Source organism: Seriola aureovittata, chromosome 3, assembly GCF_021018895.1.
Source record: "Seriola aureovittata isolate HTS-2021-v1 ecotype China chromosome 3, ASM2101889v1, whole genome shotgun sequence".
Lineage (NCBI taxonomy): Eukaryota > Metazoa > Chordata > Actinopteri > Carangiformes > Carangidae > Seriola > Seriola aureovittata.
In genome coordinates, this window is record NC_079366.1 from 15,788,756 (window position 1) to 15,807,093 (window position 18,338).

The following is an 18,338-nucleotide window of genomic DNA, read 5'->3' on the forward strand; positions in this document are numbered from 1 at the left end:
TGGGGAATGAGAATAATAGAATAATAAATAAAAAAACATACTTAGCTCCTCCCACAGTTACATTAAATGGTGTCAGTCATAACAATTCCAAAATATTTACACTTAGATATACAGTTTAATCTACATTTTAAGTACTTTTACTTTTAATACTTTATTTAAGTAAAAATAGCGTGACTGTAACACATTACAAAAATACTCAATAACCACTAAAAGTCCTGGGTTGACATTTTTACATTAGTAAAATTACAGAAATATTGGAAAAGATAGCAGGTAATGGTGATGCTACTAATGACTTTGTATACTTTGTAGTATATAATATATATGTGGTATATAAGTGTGCTGGAAAACAAGTAAAAAATTACATTTACTCAAGTGTTGCATTTAAGTACAATTTTGATATTCTTGTACTTTACTCTCCATTTTCATTTTATGCTACTTTATACTCCTCTACATTTCAGAGAGAGGTGTTGTATTTATTTCGCCACTATATTTATTTTAAGGCTTTAGTTATTTTGCAGTTTAAATTATCAATGAAAAATTTAATCAACATATAAATGATGATGTATTATTCTAGATTAAGGTTCCCAGCAGCTACAATCAGCCCCATGTAGGCTACATGAATGTATCACTAATTATGAAATGGGCCATTTTGCACCACTGCTACTTTCACTTAAGCAAAAGTATTTCTTCCACCACTGCTTGACAGCCAGTTTAATGTCTAACAGTTCTCATCTGTATATAAATTCTGTAACATAAGTGTAGTGGAATAAAAAGTACCATATTTTCCATATGAATAATAGTGGAGCAGAACTATAATGTAGGATACAATTGAAATACTTGAGCAAAGTTAATCAAAATTGTAGTAGGCTGCACTGTTGAAAGATTAGTTGCCTTCCACTACAGTTCACCACTGGAGACTTTCATTTTGTAGAAAACAACCTGTTTTCTATTTTACTCCATCTTAAAAATATCACTCAGGCCCTTTTCACTTGTATTTAGAATGATTAGATTTGTAGGTGCATTTAGGAGGATCTGAATGTGTGCTGTGATTCTTTCAATCTGAGTGCTCATCTATCTGTGTTTTTATATTAAGTAAGGATTTGGATACTTTACTCCCCAGGAAAGAGTGGAGATAAGGAGTGTAGGAGATGGGATGAAAAAAAATGGAATGAATTATTCTTTATTGACTGGCATCCAGATGTTATTCCAGCTCTCGCTCTCTGCGTCTGTTTTCATGCTGTGGCTGAGGTGAGGTCAGAGTTGGCCATCAATACAGCCAGAAAGAAAATGGTGAAAAAGTCAAGTGAGGAGGCAGAGAGCAGGGAGGAGACGTAAAGGCAGAACGAAAAACAGACAGACAAATGGGGTTAAATAATGATAACCGCTGCGCTTCAACATCTGTGCGCTTCTCCTGGCAGAGTTACTGCGGTGAAGAAGTCACACCACCAGCCACAGCTGCTTCACATTAACAACAGGCAATCTGTCACCTTCAGCTGAATTCCAACTGCGCACACACACACATGCACACACACACTCACACACACACACACACACACACACACATGCACGCAGGCACACACACACACACGCACGCACACACACACGCACGCACGCACGCACACACACACAAACGCACAATACTTTCTCCCTCCCTGCTTGAATCTTTCCCTTCTTCTGCCTTTAAAAAACCACATGACGAGGAGTGCACTTGGGGCTCACACTTTTATTTCTCCAACACTGTCTCTCTGTGGAGGAAAGCCAACATTGCACTTCACTTCACATCTCCAGCCTGACGTCGCAAAAATAATGCAACCAGAAATACTCCCTCTTAACACACACACACACACACACACACACACACACACACACACACACACACACACACACACACACACACACACACACTCTTTGCACATTTCTCTTTGCTACTTCTGGCTTTACCCCTCTGGTGCGCATGTGTGTGTATGTTTTCAGGTTTTAATCTTAAATTTCATGACTCAAACATTTGTAAATGTGTTTTTTTATTTGTGCTCTGGCCTCTTTAGTGTCCACAACATGTGAATGTCCAGAAAAACAGCCAACTTACGATTTGAGGAAGTGGCTTTAGCTAGAAAGAGGAAACCCAACACTATAGTTTATGCACCAGGACAAACTGAGAAACACTGAGTTGATACACGGAACAAACTTGTAGAAGAAGACGATAAACACCCCTCAGTAAACCCCCAAACAACAACATGGAATCTTTTGGAAGACTTTTCTTCATGCTGACTTGGATATTCTTCTTCCCTTCTGTTTGCTCGGGAATGGATGCACCAAGTAAGCCATCCAAACTAGGTTCAGATTGACATACTGTATATTTGACTGACATGTATTAAGTTGTACGAGTGCTCATTAACTGTTACAAAGTATAATTCTTGAACTGTTTGCAGCCAGAGATCTATTTGTTTCTTTACATTCATATTAACCGCAACTTATGTTTTCATTTTCATTATCAATTATTTATGGTTTAGTTTTGTGTCTAGAAAAGTTTAAAAAAAAAAAAGTGAAAAGTAGTTTCCCAAAATCCAAGGTAAAGTGTTTAAATTGCTTGTTTTCAAACAGATACTGAGTGTAAATACTGGGTGTATAATGACAGAGACAAATACAGAAAATCCACACAGTTGTGTTTTTGCTTAATCATCTGTTTATCAAAATTGTTGCAGATCCAACTTCATCTGATCGACAAATTGATAAATCGACTAATCGTACCAGCTCTGATACTGACCCGTAGGTTATGTCCCCTCACAGAGTTATCCCTGGAAACCAGAGTCTTTGTGGCCCTTGCAGATGAAAAGCTCACAATTAAATGTAGCGTGACAAAACCAGCAAACCAAACTGAAGACACGATGGCCTGCTACGATCTTCACCACAACATGATATATAACTGTGTCATTGAAGCGACGGCTGGCAAGACTACTATTTTTCCACTGACATTGAATGTGGGACCCCTGAACGTTTCAGGAGAATACTATTGCCAGTATCAAAGATTAAAGGCGTACTGGTTTCTTCGAGTGAGAGGTGAGTAACAAAAGAGGACAGTGTGAATGGAAGATGAAACTGAAAAGGATTTTTAGGGCAGTGAAGTAACAGTACAGAATTACAACTAAAAAGACATTGTGATATAGATAAAACATATTCAATTCTTCAGCTCTTTTTTTGTTTCAGATTTTCAAATTAAAGGTGATAACATGGTGTGATCTTCCAGTAAAAGACTTTATCTCAAGTAAAAAATACACTGGCTATGGCCTCACTAATGACTGTGTAATCATATAGCTTAAACAAGTAGAGTCTTTACGTAACTGTACAGAGAAGTGGTTCCCAGCCTTTGGAGCAAATGGAAAAGTCTAATTTGGTGCAATTTGCCAAACAATTAAATAAAAGTGGCGGGACAGGCAGATTAAGGTGTAGTACGTTTTGTACATTGAGTCGTCCGACCACGTGTGAAGGCAAAAGTGTTTATGGCTGCGATCAGTGGCAACACTTGAAGGTGGGTGAAATTAGGGTCACAACACTTTTTGACCATTTTTCCGGGAGTGACAGAAGTTGAGTTAAAAAAAAAGGAGAGCCTAAAAGATTAGCTCAAAACCTGCTTATACCTTCTTACCTCCGCATAGCTGCGAAATTGCAGCATGAAGTGGGCATGAATGTCGAATTGTCTGTTTTGGAAAGTAAAAGGTCAAAAGAGGAGAGCAGGAGGAGAAGAAGATTATCATTGTAGTTTTTTTTGGATTCCTCTTTTGTATGTCCCTTGCAACCCTGTGTTCTAGAAATGATGTTTCTATACAGCTAAACTGCAACAGCAAATACTTTTTTGGTAGGAAACATAATCGCTGGCTGGATTATGATCACAGGCAACGCATTTCTGAATGAATGAAGTGTTTCATTTAGTAATAGCAGAGGCACCAGGAGGTGGTTGGGGTGGGTATCACATCGTACAAACCGAATGACTGTCAAGATTGTGGTTGTGGTTAGATTTAAATAAACATTCAGTCTGAAGTCACTGTGAACTTTTTCTGTATTAAATCAAACCACAATCTTTCACTGATCTTAACCGAGTGCTGTGAGTGCCCTGACATAACCGTACCATAGTTTAATAATGCTGTAGTCGCTACAAATGGAAAATAGGATATTTTGTGAGAAAACATATATGTTGTCTCTGAACATTTTACTGATAGGCTACATTCGGTATCAACGTATTTGTGACTTGCTAAACCTGTAAATTAACATAATTTCCTCATGACGTTGATAAGAAACGTAAATAGGTCGCAATTATGTTTCGTACAGAACGTATTTGCTGTTGCAAATTAGTATATAAACATGAATTCCAGGAGACAGTGTTGGTCCCAAGATTATTGACACAAACAAAAAACAAAAGTGCTGCTTGGCACAAAGTCTATTAAATTGTTAGATAAAGTTGTAGGCTGATTATTTACACAATGTTTACTCATGAGCAAACTATTGGTGGTTTTGTGAGCATCAGCAAGCCCACGGAGGGCAGGCCGTGAAACTTGTTTGTCTCCATGGGTCCTCCTTGTTAGTACGGACATGAGTAGTGAACCCAAGCGTCCAGTATTTCCCAAGAAAAACCCCTGGAGAAAAATCCGAACAAATAAACATAATTTTGTGTCACAGAGACGTATGTTTTTCTTTCTCATCCCTTTAATCATTTTGTGACCATGTAAATTTATCTTGGCACTCAATGGAGTGTCCCAACCCCCATGTTGGGAAACACTGTCAGATGCCAGAAGAAATTATCAGATTTGCTAATTTCTGACAAAATATCCATTTGATTGAAATACATGAAATAAAAGTACAAAAAGTTGATTGATCTTAAATATCTTTAGCCAGTGGATTAGTTGCTTCACAGATGAGAGATTTCTCAGTCTACCTCTGCTGTCCAGTTATGGTGCATTCCTGGCACAGACACTGAACAGTGTGTGTTTTCCAGATTCCGGCTACACAGAACCTGTGATGTTGGATTACACAGAATTCATCGTACTGGCCTTCTTGACCGGTGTGCTGCTGGTTTTCAGCGTGATCGGATCAGTGTATGTCTTCAGAGGACATCCGGTAAGACGTGAGCTGCTCATGACCTGGAAGTTGAGAAACAGCATGTCTTACATTACTAAGGATATTGCTAAATCACAGACTCAGACTGTGGTGTTATGAGGGACATGAGTTTCTGAAGCTTACAGCAAAGATTAGTTGATCTATCAATTCGTCAATTCACACAAAATTAATTAGCATCTATTTGTAGTCCCAGCTGCTGAGGATTTACTGCATTGTTTTATGTGATAGCAAATGTAATATCTGGTTGGACAAGATGTCACCCCAACATTTAGGAAAATTTCACTATTTTCTGACATTTCATAAACCAAAAAATTAATCAACCGAGAAAAGAATTAGTAGAATTAGTAGAATATTCAATTATGAAAATAATCATCAAGTGAAGTCTAAAATCATTCCTGGTTCAAGCATCAGATCGCCTCAGAGCTCAGGTTACTTAAGATAACATACTCCATGCTAAACTGAACTGAAGGAATTTTCAGGTTGAGCCCTGCACATATTTCAGTTGAAGTTGTCAGTGTTTTCTAGTGTGGACAGCTGATGCTCACCCTCCAGTCTTCTTTAAAGGTGTTCTTAACTGGAGACACATTTATTGCAGCCAATAGCTCTCTCACATCAGGTAGTTCTCCTATTCCTCAGCTGTCATCAGGCCTTGTCTAAAAAAGAGCAAATTAGCAAACCACAAACTCAAATCAAACGTTTGTAAGTAAGATAATTGAAAAAGTTTTGACATGGAGTAACTGAAGCCTCACTGCAGTTCTGTGACTGCATGCTTCCTTAATGGTATTTATCTACACACTGATTCAGGAGAAAGTTCAGCCCTGGTCCTTTTGTCACAGTTGACCGTACAATACAACTAGATCGACTGGAAAACTGGCCTGGACTCTTAAATAGAGTCCTATCTTCAGGACAGGGACTACTTTGTCTCTCTCAGTAACCATGGACTCTACAAGGTAGCACACACTCACTGTTACCTCATCCTCTCAATTTGTGTTGTTTTAATGGATGAGGTCTAGAGACAGGCCTGCACTGACATCCAGCCGGATTATTTGGTACAAGTAGTGAAATCCATACATTTAATAAACTCTATATAACTCATAAAACTAAAGAGGAAGCAATACTGTGAGGTAAATACAGCCGCTGTTCTGTCAGGGTTGGGTTAGTTAGTTGCGTCCTGTCTGATGTATTGACTTGTTTTTAGAAAGAGCAGATTACTCAGTGTGGCGAAACGGGTGGAAAACGAAAGCAGAACAAAGAAGAAAGGAAGGCGAAAGAGACAAAGGAAGACAAAGTGGATGTAACAACAGCTCCGTCTCTCTATGCGGTAAGCACTATACTACTCATCAGTGTATATACACAGGCACATTTCACTTGAATGAAATTCCATCATGTCATTTTTGTCCTCCATCACCCCTGCATTCATCTGTTCATATTCATATTCATATTTTCTCAGAGTCTAGAGCCTCGGCCCAGGTCCATTTATGATGTGCTGGACCCCTCAGCTGCCAATGGAAAGTCAGATCAAGGGAAAGCTAAAGCCAAGAAGAACAAACCTCATAAAACAGTCAGTGCGAACTTTAGACGCTTTGTCACATTTTCTGTTATCAGTGGGAAACAATGACATGCATTTTGACACATGCACCTGTGTTCTACTTCCTCCACAGATGGGGCAAACCACAGAACACCAAGATGAAGGCGTGTTTGAGTCTGTCTATGAGAACTTTTGAATCATAAATACATTTACGTATCCAGACTGTGATATTTATATCAGATGCTAAGATCATGTCCATTTGCTTTGCTGTTTCATTGTCACCAGTTGCTAGAATATTTAGATTCTTTAGAAAGTATAAGTAAAAACCACAATGTAAAAATACTTCCGTTACATGTAATTTTAAAATAAAGATACAAAAGGTGTTATTAGCAAAAGTTCCCACTATACAGGCCAAATAGCCTCTATCCGTGTTACATTATTGTGTGCCATACTGTTGGATTATTATTGCATTATCATGTAACCAGCATTATAGTGTTGTGGCTTGTTGCAGTGGAGCTAATTCTACCGACTGTATTTACTGTTGTAAGGTTTAATTTACTGTATATTTTGTACTGGCTGTTTATGACTCCAGTAAGTGAAAAAAATTAATCTTTCCTTGTCACCTGTCTCAGTTTGATTTCTGGCTAGAAAACGTGATTTCTCTATTTTCTGTGACTCCTTATGTGGGCACACCCTCCCGAATAAGCGTCATATCTGCGTACGATGACCAATGAAATTGCGAGGTCTGGATTCCACGAGCCAATGCCAACGCTGATGTCAGTTCGACTTCCTGGTTTGTTTTGGTTTGTTTTGCTACATTGACAATGGCTGCAGAAGGCGATTTCCTGGCGAGATACCGTGCTGTGTCAAATAAACTGAAAAAGTAAGGCTATTAATCACAGTTATTCATTTTGAAAGAGGCGACAAGATCAGGGATTAGCCTTACATTACTCGTATTTGATGTTACAGATGAGTTATACAGCCAGCGCTAATAAGCTAAGCTAACTGTTAGCCTATCTTTGAAGTCAGCGTTGTGTATTAACGCATTTAGTGTAATTGTTAACGCAGATATCATGTTCATAGTTTTTAATTGTTTAGTCGAGGCTCATGAGACGCAGTAAAGAAGATGCTACGACGCTATTTGACAGTTAATGGTGGTAATGTAGCTAAACATGGTCAGTGCTAGTTAGCTAAGCATATAGCCCAACGGTGCCTCGTTCTCTTCAGCTCGATTTGACTAAACTCGATTTATGTTAAGATGGTAACAGGTTAATTGTAAAACATTTAGAGGGCTGACAGTGTTGCATTTCTTTGTCGCAGACGTTTTCTGCGGAAGCCCAATGTTGCGGAGGCAAGTGAGCAGTTTGGTAAGTGCCAGTCTCATAACCTGCTGCTAAGCGTCAAAATTAAAGTGCCTGTTCAGGCTTTCTCTTATTGCTCCGCCGTGGTAATGGGGAAAGTGTGTCATTAAGCTGTGTCTTGGCAGTTTGTTCTCATGTGCTTTTCATTGTGTTCTTTCAGGTCAGTTAGCCAAGGAGCTAAAGCAGCAGGACTGTTTGCAGTATGCTGCCTTCTGTAACCTGGCCATGGCTCGGTGAGAGGACTCGGTCCATTTCATGCAAACGCTATACTCATGTACTGTATGTAAAAGCTTGGCCACCCCAGGGCAAATTACATATTATGTAGATTTTTATTTTAGATAAAAATAAGTAAAAAAAAAACAAACAAACAAAAATCTGCAGTAAACAGGCATTAAAAATTTGTCAGTGTTAATGTATTGTTACACTTTATTTTGTGAAAAAAATATAAAAAATAAAAAAAATAGTAGGCATGTGCAAAAGTTTGGGCACCCTACTTGTCAATATGGTAAATCCCACTCCCCCTCTGCAGATATCGCAGTTTCCAAACACTTTTTGTAGCAGCTAAGAGACTTTCTCTGCTTGTTTTAGGACTTTTCACCCACTACTCCTTGCGGTTCTGACATAGCTTTAGGCTATTTTCGAGGCCCTGACCTCAACCCCATAGAACATCTTTGAGACAATATCAAACGATACCATACATATCAGCCATCATCAATGGCCAACCTCATATGGGACCAGATCCCTGCTGCCAGATTCCAAGATCTTGTGGAAAACTTTCCCACAGAAGTGGAGGCAGTTACAGCAACTCATTAATGCCACTGGTTCTGGGTTAAGATATGCAGCACACCACATATGGGTTTATTGTTCAGGTTTCCACTTACTTTTGGCCATATAGTTTGCTCAAAGTCAAAGGGGTTGAGAGTGTTTCACAACAACCTCATCATGAACTCAACAAATAAAATAAAAAAAGTTGAACACAAGGTTAAACAAGGGTTGGTCTCATCAGACTGTTACATTGTCATGTTAAATATTTAATAACCATTCATTTAGATAATCTCATAAAAGGTCCAGTCCAGTGAGTGATTATTCCTCTCTAGTAATTCTTGTCCCTCACCATAAACCACCACAGGGTGACAGAGGTGTTGCTAATTGGTCCAGAGGGAGCTTGTATCATTCATAGTAATGACATGTTTACTGTTGACATGTTCACTGGTGCATCTGTTGTTGTTACACAACCTGAATGTCTTGACTGCAGGTGTGAGCAGACTCTCTTTAACGCTCCTGGTGAGGCCTTGGCATTAACCGATGCTGCCCGCCTCTTTCTCTCATCTGAGAAGGAGAACAGAGCCCTGCAGGCCCCTGGCTTCGATGAGCACCTACAGGCTGCACTCAACTGCTACAGCTTTGCAATCAAGGTAAACTATGGTTCCTAGTTTCTGACGATATTTTCAGTGTGTAAAGCATCAGTTGTGCTCTGAATATATCTGGAAAATGAAAGTAGTACTACATTAAATGTGAATTCTGGTAGTATTTGTATCCTGTAGGAAATCTTTTGTGGAATATATGAACAGATTAAGGGTGTGCAGAATAGATGTTGGTGTACATTCCTGTGTTGTGACCACATTGCTATAGAGACAGTACTTTAATGCTGCTGTACAAATGGCTTACAGGTGTACATTGAGATGAACCAGCCTGTGATGGCAGCCAGCCTGTGTCTAGAACTTGGCAACGCACTCAAGGTAAAACTCTGGATCAGAGCTTTAGGGTCTGAAGTCCCATAAATGACCTTGATTTTTGCTTCAAGTGTATGTATTTCATATGACATATTAATCTCAGCTCCTCTTCTGTCTTCAATAGGAGATGAACAGACCAGGAGAGGCTATTGTTCATTATCAGAGGGCTGTAGAGTTGCAGACGCAGACACCAATTGAAGCGCTGCTGTCAATGGGAGAAATAGCCACGTGTAAAATTCTCACCCGTGAGTTCAGTCTATCCATTCACATGTGATTATGAAGGAGATTTCAGTGTTGTTTTTTTTTGGTTTTTATTTCTTAACCTGCATGCGCATATACAGCTGGTATGACTTGATTTTCTGTAGTTTAAGCTCGTCACTTTTGTTTCTGCAGGTGACTATGACGGTGCTTTGTCAGTGTTCACAGAGATGCAGCTGATGTGTCAGGAGAGAGGACTGCAGCTACCAGGCACTAGCACCCCTGTTGGTGAGGCTGCGCATTTATCTACAGACTCTACCTGTTCAAAATCATCTCATGTTTGAACAATATGTTAAATGGATCCTCAGTGATACAATTTCACAAAAAGGAGCTGCATGCAATATCTCAAAAAACAAAATAAACAAAAAATAAAATTGAAATTAAAAAAACTAGGATGGTTAAACAAACTTAAGACACAGATTCCGGGATCACTGTGTCATTGTCTATTTTAGTATTATTGTTGCATTTTATTGGATTACACTGACTGGAAAACTATTGAATAATGTCCCCCGTCATTCATCTTCTGTGTCTTCATTTCCCTAAAATTCTCCCAAGGTGCGTTTCTGGACATTGTGGCAACATGTGAGATCTCCCGAGTACTGCTGCTGATGCTGCTTGAGGTAAGTATGTGTAACTGAAGCTTAAAATACACACTCAACGAGGGAAAATCATATTTTAAAAAGTATGAACCAAACCATTCAGCAATTATTCACTTCACTTATTAAAATCTTTATTTTTTGACAATGTTTTATAGGCAGTCTTGATGAAACGCTGTGAACCCTGTGCAAAGTACTTTTACAACAGATACACAGCAACATGAATGTCTGCCAATTTTTTTGTGTCAAACATTCATCAGTTGGTCAAAAGGTGAACTGGCAGAAAGGAGAGCAATTACATTTTAAGCATGCCAAGAGTATTATCATTGTTTGACTGTTTTGATTATTTATCCAACATCTGGACATTACTTAACATAAGTCTTGGAAAAAAAATTTGGATAGTTTGTAGAGTAAGACATACATGACCATGCTGTTTTCCTGTGCAGCCTCCACCTCAGAAGTTGTTACCAGAACATGCACAGACCCTGGAGAGATATGCATGGGAGTCCTTTGACCCTCACAGCCAAGGTAAATACACCTCGATATTTAATGATTTTAGAGCAAAAAAAAAAAAGTTAAGATTCTTTTGACTGGCAATTCACAAAACTGTATTATAAACACTGTGAGTGAGATTTGTTTGAAGTAATGTTAACATGGTACTTGTCCTCTCCTTCAGTGACTTTCCTGCCTGAGAATGTTTTCCTCCTCCTGCAGTCTGTAGTGGTGAGTTTCGTCATCCACATACTTGTACAGTTCACAGGATTTCCTGATCCTTCCTGACTCATACAGGAAAAATCATGGTCTTCGTGGCCTTCACATGACAGTGATAAATGTGCTGGAGTTTGTCTTCATTTGCCAATTTTTTCTATTTGTAGCATTTGCATTTGTGTGTGTGTTTGCATTTGAGTGTGTGTGTGTGTGTGTGATGAGACTTTTCCCTGTTTCCCTCAGTGTGAGGCAGGCGATATTAATAGACGCTGATTGATGTTTATTCATGACTTAATCCCCTTAATAAAAAAAAAAAAGATTCTGTAAAGCAACTTGTTCTGGATGAGCATGCTCTATCCATGTTATTGGAGTAGTTAAAAGAGAGCATAAACATCGACAAGACTCTGAGAACTTGTCAAGGTTATGGTTTTATTTGTGCAGTGTTTTAACAGCAAATCTGTTTCGCAGATGGCGTGTCAGGAGAAAGACACAGAGTCCCTCAAGTCTCTTCAGACTGAGCTGTGGTGAGCATTTGAAAATGTTAATTTCCATCATATGATGAGACTTGCGCAGCATTTTCATTGCTTCTGGGGCTTAATTTTCCATATTTTTCATGTGTTTGCGGGTTTCTTCCCCTCAGGCCGCTTCTGACGGCTGAGCAGAATCACCTTCTCCACCTGGTGGTTCAGGAGCGCATCACGCCGTCTGGCCAAGGCATTTAGTACAGTCCAGTTTTTACTCACTTCCTCTGGGAACGATACTTTATATAATGGAACATTCCTGTTTCTGACTGGGTCTGTTGTAAGGCCTGAAGAAGTGTTTTCAAAACTCTGGTGTTGAAACTTGCACTCAGACAAATGCACGCAACACATACAAAACTTTGCCCTTATTAAGCAAAGCCATGCAGATTTAGAAATCAGTCAATCTATTAGCATTGTCTAGTTTTGTGGGTTGTCCTTCATCACCCTGATGTGAAGATTTCTATCAGGATGCTAACTTAAGACTAAATTTAAATTATTTTCAACAATGTTTCCTCTTACTCAAGTGAAGGCTACAAAACTGGAACGATTCATACATATTTACTATGTAATAGTGACTGTTTTGGGTCTTGTTGTATTCACAGCAGTTTAACAGATGAAACATGAATGCCTTGTGTTATAATTTGATTTATTAATAAATGATATGGCTTTTATTCCAATGTAATTACAAACAAAACTTTCTATTGTATAGCTCTGTGATATGGTGAAATGAAACACCATTGTCCTCCATCCCTGGTTAACTTTATGTTCACTTGTACAAATTGCATGTACTTTTCTTAGGATAGCAGCCAACTACAGACTTAAATTCAAACATGATTAAAAAAAAAAACACTCCATACAAAATGTTACAAAAATATAATGGTTACAATGTACATAGAATAAAAAAGGATACACTATACTTCAGTTGTAAAATAATGATACATGATTAAAACTACTTGTACTGTAAATTAAGGCTTGTCTTTCCTGATTGTTCAAGTTCCGCAACAGGAATGTTGTAGTTTTAACAACATGCCGTACCTTCTCAGATACAGTATTTTTTTTATTTTTCTCTCCTTGACTCTGGAAACCTGCAGTAGTAGCTGTCAGCCTCACAATACGATTATACAGGATGATAAGTACTTTAGTCTTACAAAATATATTCAACTACTACATCTCAAAAGGGCTTTTAACAAGGGCATTACCCTTCTCACACTAACTATGTTAAGATTCCCAAAGCAGTACTGTGACATTTTGGGATATATGCTTATTTGCTATTTTGTTGAGCCTTAGATGAGAGAATCAATACCACTCTCATGTCTGTATGGTAAATATGAAGCCTGGCATAGAAACTGAAAAAAGGGGGGAACAGCTAGCCTGGCTCTCTCCAAAGCCAACTAAACTACCCATCACGACCAGTTCTAAAATTGCACTAATACTTCTGCTCATAGCCACCCAGTAAAACCACAATATGTACACTTCAAACAAATAAGATGGCGTCTTCATTAAAAGCTCAAAAAATAATGGATCTTAAAGGTGTCAGTTGGCAGTGTTGCCCTTAGACAGAGCACAGCTACTCATTTTCTCCTGTTTCCAGTCTTTGTGCTAAGCTAAGCTAACGTGCTGGCTCAGTGTTCAGTGTGGTATTGATCCTCTCATCCTCTCCATTATTCTTGCCAAGAAAGCAAGGAAGAGTATTTATCAAAATGTCAAACTACTGGCCGTGGACTGAGTTCTTCAAACTTGTATGAAATTAGCTTTAAAAGACATTGGAAATAATTTTTTATGGTCATAATGATATGAAATGGGTTTTTAGGGGTTCCATCCTCATAATGACAATCATCATTTTGTACCTCATGCTGCCCTACCCCTTTATAAAATATTGCTCTGCCCTCTTCTCACTTTAATCAAACGGAAATGTTAAGACTAAAAATTGTTCACATAAAGTTCAGCCCTTCATGTAATGTTAGCATGAGATCTATTCCCATTCATAACATTCAAAATAGAAAAAACAAATGGCTCTTGTTAGTGATTGAATACGACTCCCCATTTTCCTAGCTACAGATGTTGATCAACCGTCTTCAGGTTTTTACAAATTTTGAGGCAAATCCCATTCTTTAATTTCCCATATCCAAAGAAAAATGATCCCAGCCCTGCCCTCATTCCTCTTATCCTCTCACTCGCTCTTCTTCCGCAGGATGAGGTAGGTAACTGCTAAGAGTAAGGTGAAGACAAAAGAGATCCAGGCCAGGACATAGGAATGTCCGTACCCTCCTTGTTCTTTGATTTGAAGCTCAGCCGTGTAAATCGAGGCTGCTATCATTATACACAGGCCTGCAGGAGAGAAGAGGGGAATATTGTCACGTGCGTCAAGACAAGGCAATTACGAAGTAATTACTTTTCCTATTATGAGATAAAGCTCATGAACAAGGATTGTGTAGCAAACGGTTCCACTATGATCACAGTGAAATGAGAAACATGACAGTTTCACCTTACTAATTTTCCGATGATATAAACTCATGACAATACATGTCGAAATCCCATTACTTCTGCTCTGTGTACATTTCTCATGTACCAGTAGCAGTGCCACTGATAAACCATAATTAATCCACTTAATTTAACTGTAATGTGACGAAAGTCTCGCATGACGATATTATTCAGTTTTACCTAAATCTGTCACAGCATATCTAAAACACTCAACATTTTTTAAATACAAGATGATGTGCTAATAACACACATCAATGTGACATAACTAGTGAATATTGTAAGTTAATGACAATGTCAAGCACTGATAATCATCATAATATTCTGCCCATGTTACCGATCACAAATTGGCACTAGAGCTCAAAACACTTGTGTTTTTAAAAAGACATTTCGAGGCCTCGCTCCAGCCTCTGAAGATTAATTGCGGCCCCTTATTTGCACATTTACTAAAAAAAAACTCCAGACAGTATCTGCAAAGATTTTTCAACCTGCAAATGTTACTGAAACATACATGACATTTACAGGAGCAACATATTCTGAAAATGCCATCGTGGTGTGACATTTTAACACAAATAAAGATTCATAGTCACCTAAGACACTGACGGTTACTGTTTGGTTTACTGCAGAGATTTTCAATTGTGCCATTGAAGCCTGAGATCTGACCTGACCAGTTGAACCAGTTTTTTCTTAAACTGAAAACCTGCAGACTGTTGAAATATGATGTGAGAAGGTTAAATTGAAAATGGATTCTTTTCTCTCTGTTTCAAACCTCTGTCTGGACTAAAATGCCATTTTTCTCGCCAAAAAACTGAGCTTTCCTAAAACTGTCTCCAGAGTGTGTCTGCATCCATCTTAAACACAATGTGCTGGGGGCTGAGCTTTAATAGATTTCATGTCAAATGTAATATTCAGAAAAAAAAAATGGCCCACGTCCTCAATAGAAACTTAAAAAATCTTAGCTCCGAGAAACAAGCAAATAAATCAATATTTCTTCCGGCTGCAGGTCAGACATTTGAGTCCAGGTTACTTACAGGCAATTAGTTGTAAAACGCCAGTGAAGGTGAACCTCTGGCCTTTGGGCAGGGTGAACAGCTGAGCCACAAACACAAACAAGGCCAGGATGGCAAAAATACAGGCCAGCACCGAGGTGGCCTGCACCGTCTGGAGATATTCTGCAGCAGCGGAACAACAAAACACACAGACAGTCAGTGAAGGGTCAACATTAACACAGATATAATACAATGTTCACCATGAAGCGATGCTAAAGTTTAATATCTACATTATAACTGCTCTATTAATACCATTAACGTTCATAAAATTATCAATAATAACTTGTGAACAAATTGTAGAATCATACCAGTTACAGTCTCAGTCACACCCCTGATCAAAATCCTTACGGTTTCTACATCATTAACATCTGGACTCCCTTGTCAGATCAAGTAAACATATGAGTTCTATTGTGACAAAAGTAAGAGTTTACCCTGTGGGTAGTCTTTCAGGTTGGTGTAATGCCAGACTGAGCTGGTTTTCAACTCCCACTTGCCCCACAATCCAGCTGACATTGAGTCATTGATCACCCAGGCCTGAAGACAAAGAGAAAGAATAAACACAGATGCTGAGGATATCAACGCACATACAAGAAGCTGAGTCACATTTACTAAAAAAATATATTTAGTGATAAGGTTTTGTAGATTTAGTGTGTCATCAAGCCTTTAAAGTTTTTGTCACGCCCCCCATGTATGCATGTTGACAAACCGATTTAGTTTCCCCTGGTAATGTAACAGTTTTTAAACTATATATACTGTAAGGGTTGGTGAACATGTGGGTGTAGAGATATGTACATTTTCAGCACTGTGGGTGGCAAAATACCCACCCCCTAAATTATAGTCTGACATTTGACTCCTTGGTATTTCCAAGTGATGTAATAACGCGTGCTGGGCCGAGCTTCCATACATAAATATATATTGCTTGATGTGTTTGCATTTACTCTGAAAACAAGAGTGTGGGAACCTATAATTGGCGTTTATAAACTCATTGGAAACCGGCTGCTCTTCCTCTCAGCCCGGCCGTTTGGTAAATGAGAAAAGAAGAGAAAAGTAATGTGTACTTACATTATCAATGGTGGCCACCAGAAGCAGGATGATGGTGGTAATGTGCAGAACAACGATTCCAGCCAGCATCAACATTGTGGCCTTCTGAAAACTGATAACGGGGGAAAGGCGGAAGGATGCGCACTATTATTTATTTTCCATGCACGAGCTTATGTAACAAAGGCTTGTACACGAGGAAGCATTAATTCTCTCTCTCTCTCTCTCACAAACACACACACACATCTGTCCCAGATAAACATTGTCTCAAAAAGAAAGAAAAAAGACTGAGAAAGGAAAGCAGTTGCATTCAAGTCCAAACTCGCCCCAGAAACACTCGCGGACACGTTTCTGAATAACACACATCTGATGACAAACACAACACAAGTTCCTGCTCAGACATTCATGCTTTCACCCTTAAAACCTTTACTCTTTAAAACGGATTTTTCTATAATCAGGCAGCTCCAATGCATTGTCACCCATTAGCAGCGCCCACAAATCCTTCTCCCTTTGCTTAACGACTCGATTTTCACGCCTTTAGACTGTTTCCGTCGACATAGAAAGGCGCGTTTGTTTAGACGGTGTTAGGGTGCCGCTCCGTCACACAGGCCCTGTACTATAGTCAACAACTTTGAAAAGAGCGCGAGAATACGACGACAGAAAATCACAGTAAACACACCTCCAACTTATATACTGATATAATATAAACGCTGGTGACTATTCGCCTCTGTGTGAATCTACAGTTTGGAGTCATGCGTCCTTTAAACACTCAGTCATATCCGTACAACCCTTCAAAGCGCTGCTGAAAGTCTAAACTACGCATAAGTTCACTTTTCTAGACTCTACAGAACAAAAATAAAACACATAAGTCATGCGCAATAGCTTTTTTTTTATATAGTGCATTGTCCATAAGGCATAACTTTACAAAATGTAAACAACGTGAATAAACGTTACCTGAAAGCGCTTTAACGCACGGCCCGGGAGTTATTTGGGAATGTTAAACACTGTAGACCCACCCAGCTTTGAATTCACAGCACACACATCACCCTGTTTTCCCTCTCCGTTCCCTCTCTTTCCCCTTACAAAGCCCCACCCATAAAGTTTCAATTTTTTTTTTCCTCAGTGAAACGTCCAGACGAACCAAACCGCCCCCCCCCCGCCCCCCCGCAACTCCAAACTGTGCGTAAAGGGTAAAGTCTCCAAAACCATACATTGTCTCATGGATTATTAATATCTTTAGCTGCTTCACTGTTTCTACTTTCTTTCTATTCCTAAAATACTTTCCCCCTGCAGGCTGTTTCACTGATGTATTTTACGTAGGTGTCTCATCTTCATAATAAACCGGCCACAGCAGCTGTAACCGTGCAGCTTTTTCCTATGAAAATGAAATATCATGCGTAAATATGTCTCGCAGAGCGGTGAAAGCGTAACTTCTTATTTGGTGCTTTCAAGCCATCTTCACACACTTGCCGGTTCATTATGCACGTAAAATGACTTTTCCAAAGGTGGGACATTAACAAAGTGATCTAGAGAGCGGCACTGTTCGTTCTGAGCACCAGGCACCGGGGACATCTTCATCTCCGCGGCAGCAGTTACACCCTGATGGTGGCGTGTTTGCAAGGAGGTGGGAAATGAAATAAAATACTGGCTCATGTAGCTTTGAAAGCTTTCAATAGATTATTAAGTCGTTCAGTCTCCTCTCATTAGACGGCATGAAGTTTTGCCATCATGGGAACAGATAGAGTGTAAACAGCTGAAGGATTTGTGCGCAATCATGATGGGATCCTCAGTGAGATTCCCACTGTCAAACACCATTATGGTCAAATTTTTGCATCAGGACGTGGAAAAATGCAACACTGGCATTCACAAAAACAGACCCATGTGGAAATGATTTACTGTGTCTCCAAAATAAACCTCATCACCGTGTCCAGCCCTGTTTATTCTTTATTTCTTTAAAAT

At 39.1% G+C, this 18,338-nt stretch overlaps 3 protein-coding genes across 3 annotated transcripts; 2 read left to right on the top strand and 1 right to left on the bottom strand.

Annotated features, from left to right (window-relative positions):
- The first annotated feature begins 1,992 nt into the window (after positions 1 to 1,992).
- Positions 1,993 to 7,525, top strand: si:ch211-243a20.4 (uncharacterized). Its single transcript, XM_056372034.1, has 6 exons — positions 1,993 to 2,316; positions 2,788 to 3,057; positions 4,988 to 5,109; positions 6,308 to 6,430; positions 6,560 to 6,670; positions 6,771 to 7,525. Exons 1-6 carry the CDS (start codon positions 2,235 to 2,237, stop codon positions 6,831 to 6,833), a joined length of 771 nt encoding a protein of 256 aa, XP_056228009.1. The 5' UTR covers positions 1,993 to 2,234; the 3' UTR covers positions 6,834 to 7,525.
- f8a (coagulation factor VIII associated) lies at positions 7,435 to 12,779 on the top strand. Its single transcript, XM_056372033.1, has 12 exons — positions 7,435 to 7,520; positions 7,958 to 8,004; positions 8,159 to 8,231; positions 9,254 to 9,413; positions 9,669 to 9,737; positions 9,856 to 9,976; positions 10,125 to 10,217; positions 10,545 to 10,609; positions 11,032 to 11,113; positions 11,262 to 11,308; positions 11,762 to 11,817; positions 11,934 to 12,779. Exons 1-12 carry the CDS (start codon positions 7,462 to 7,464, stop codon positions 12,013 to 12,015), a joined length of 954 nt encoding a protein of 317 aa, XP_056228008.1. The 5' UTR covers positions 7,435 to 7,461; the 3' UTR covers positions 12,016 to 12,779.
- emp1 (epithelial membrane protein 1) lies at positions 12,444 to 17,462 on the bottom strand. The gene is made up of 5 exons (XM_056372035.1): positions 17,334 to 17,462; positions 16,404 to 16,494; positions 15,773 to 15,875; positions 15,324 to 15,464; positions 12,444 to 14,142 (listed from the first exon to the last, which is right to left on the bottom strand). Exons 2-5 carry the CDS (start codon positions 16,476 to 16,478, stop codon positions 13,985 to 13,987), a joined length of 477 nt encoding a protein of 158 aa, XP_056228010.1. The 5' UTR covers positions 16,479 to 16,494; positions 17,334 to 17,462; the 3' UTR covers positions 12,444 to 13,984.
- Between the last annotated feature and the right edge of the window lie 876 nt (positions 17,463 to 18,338).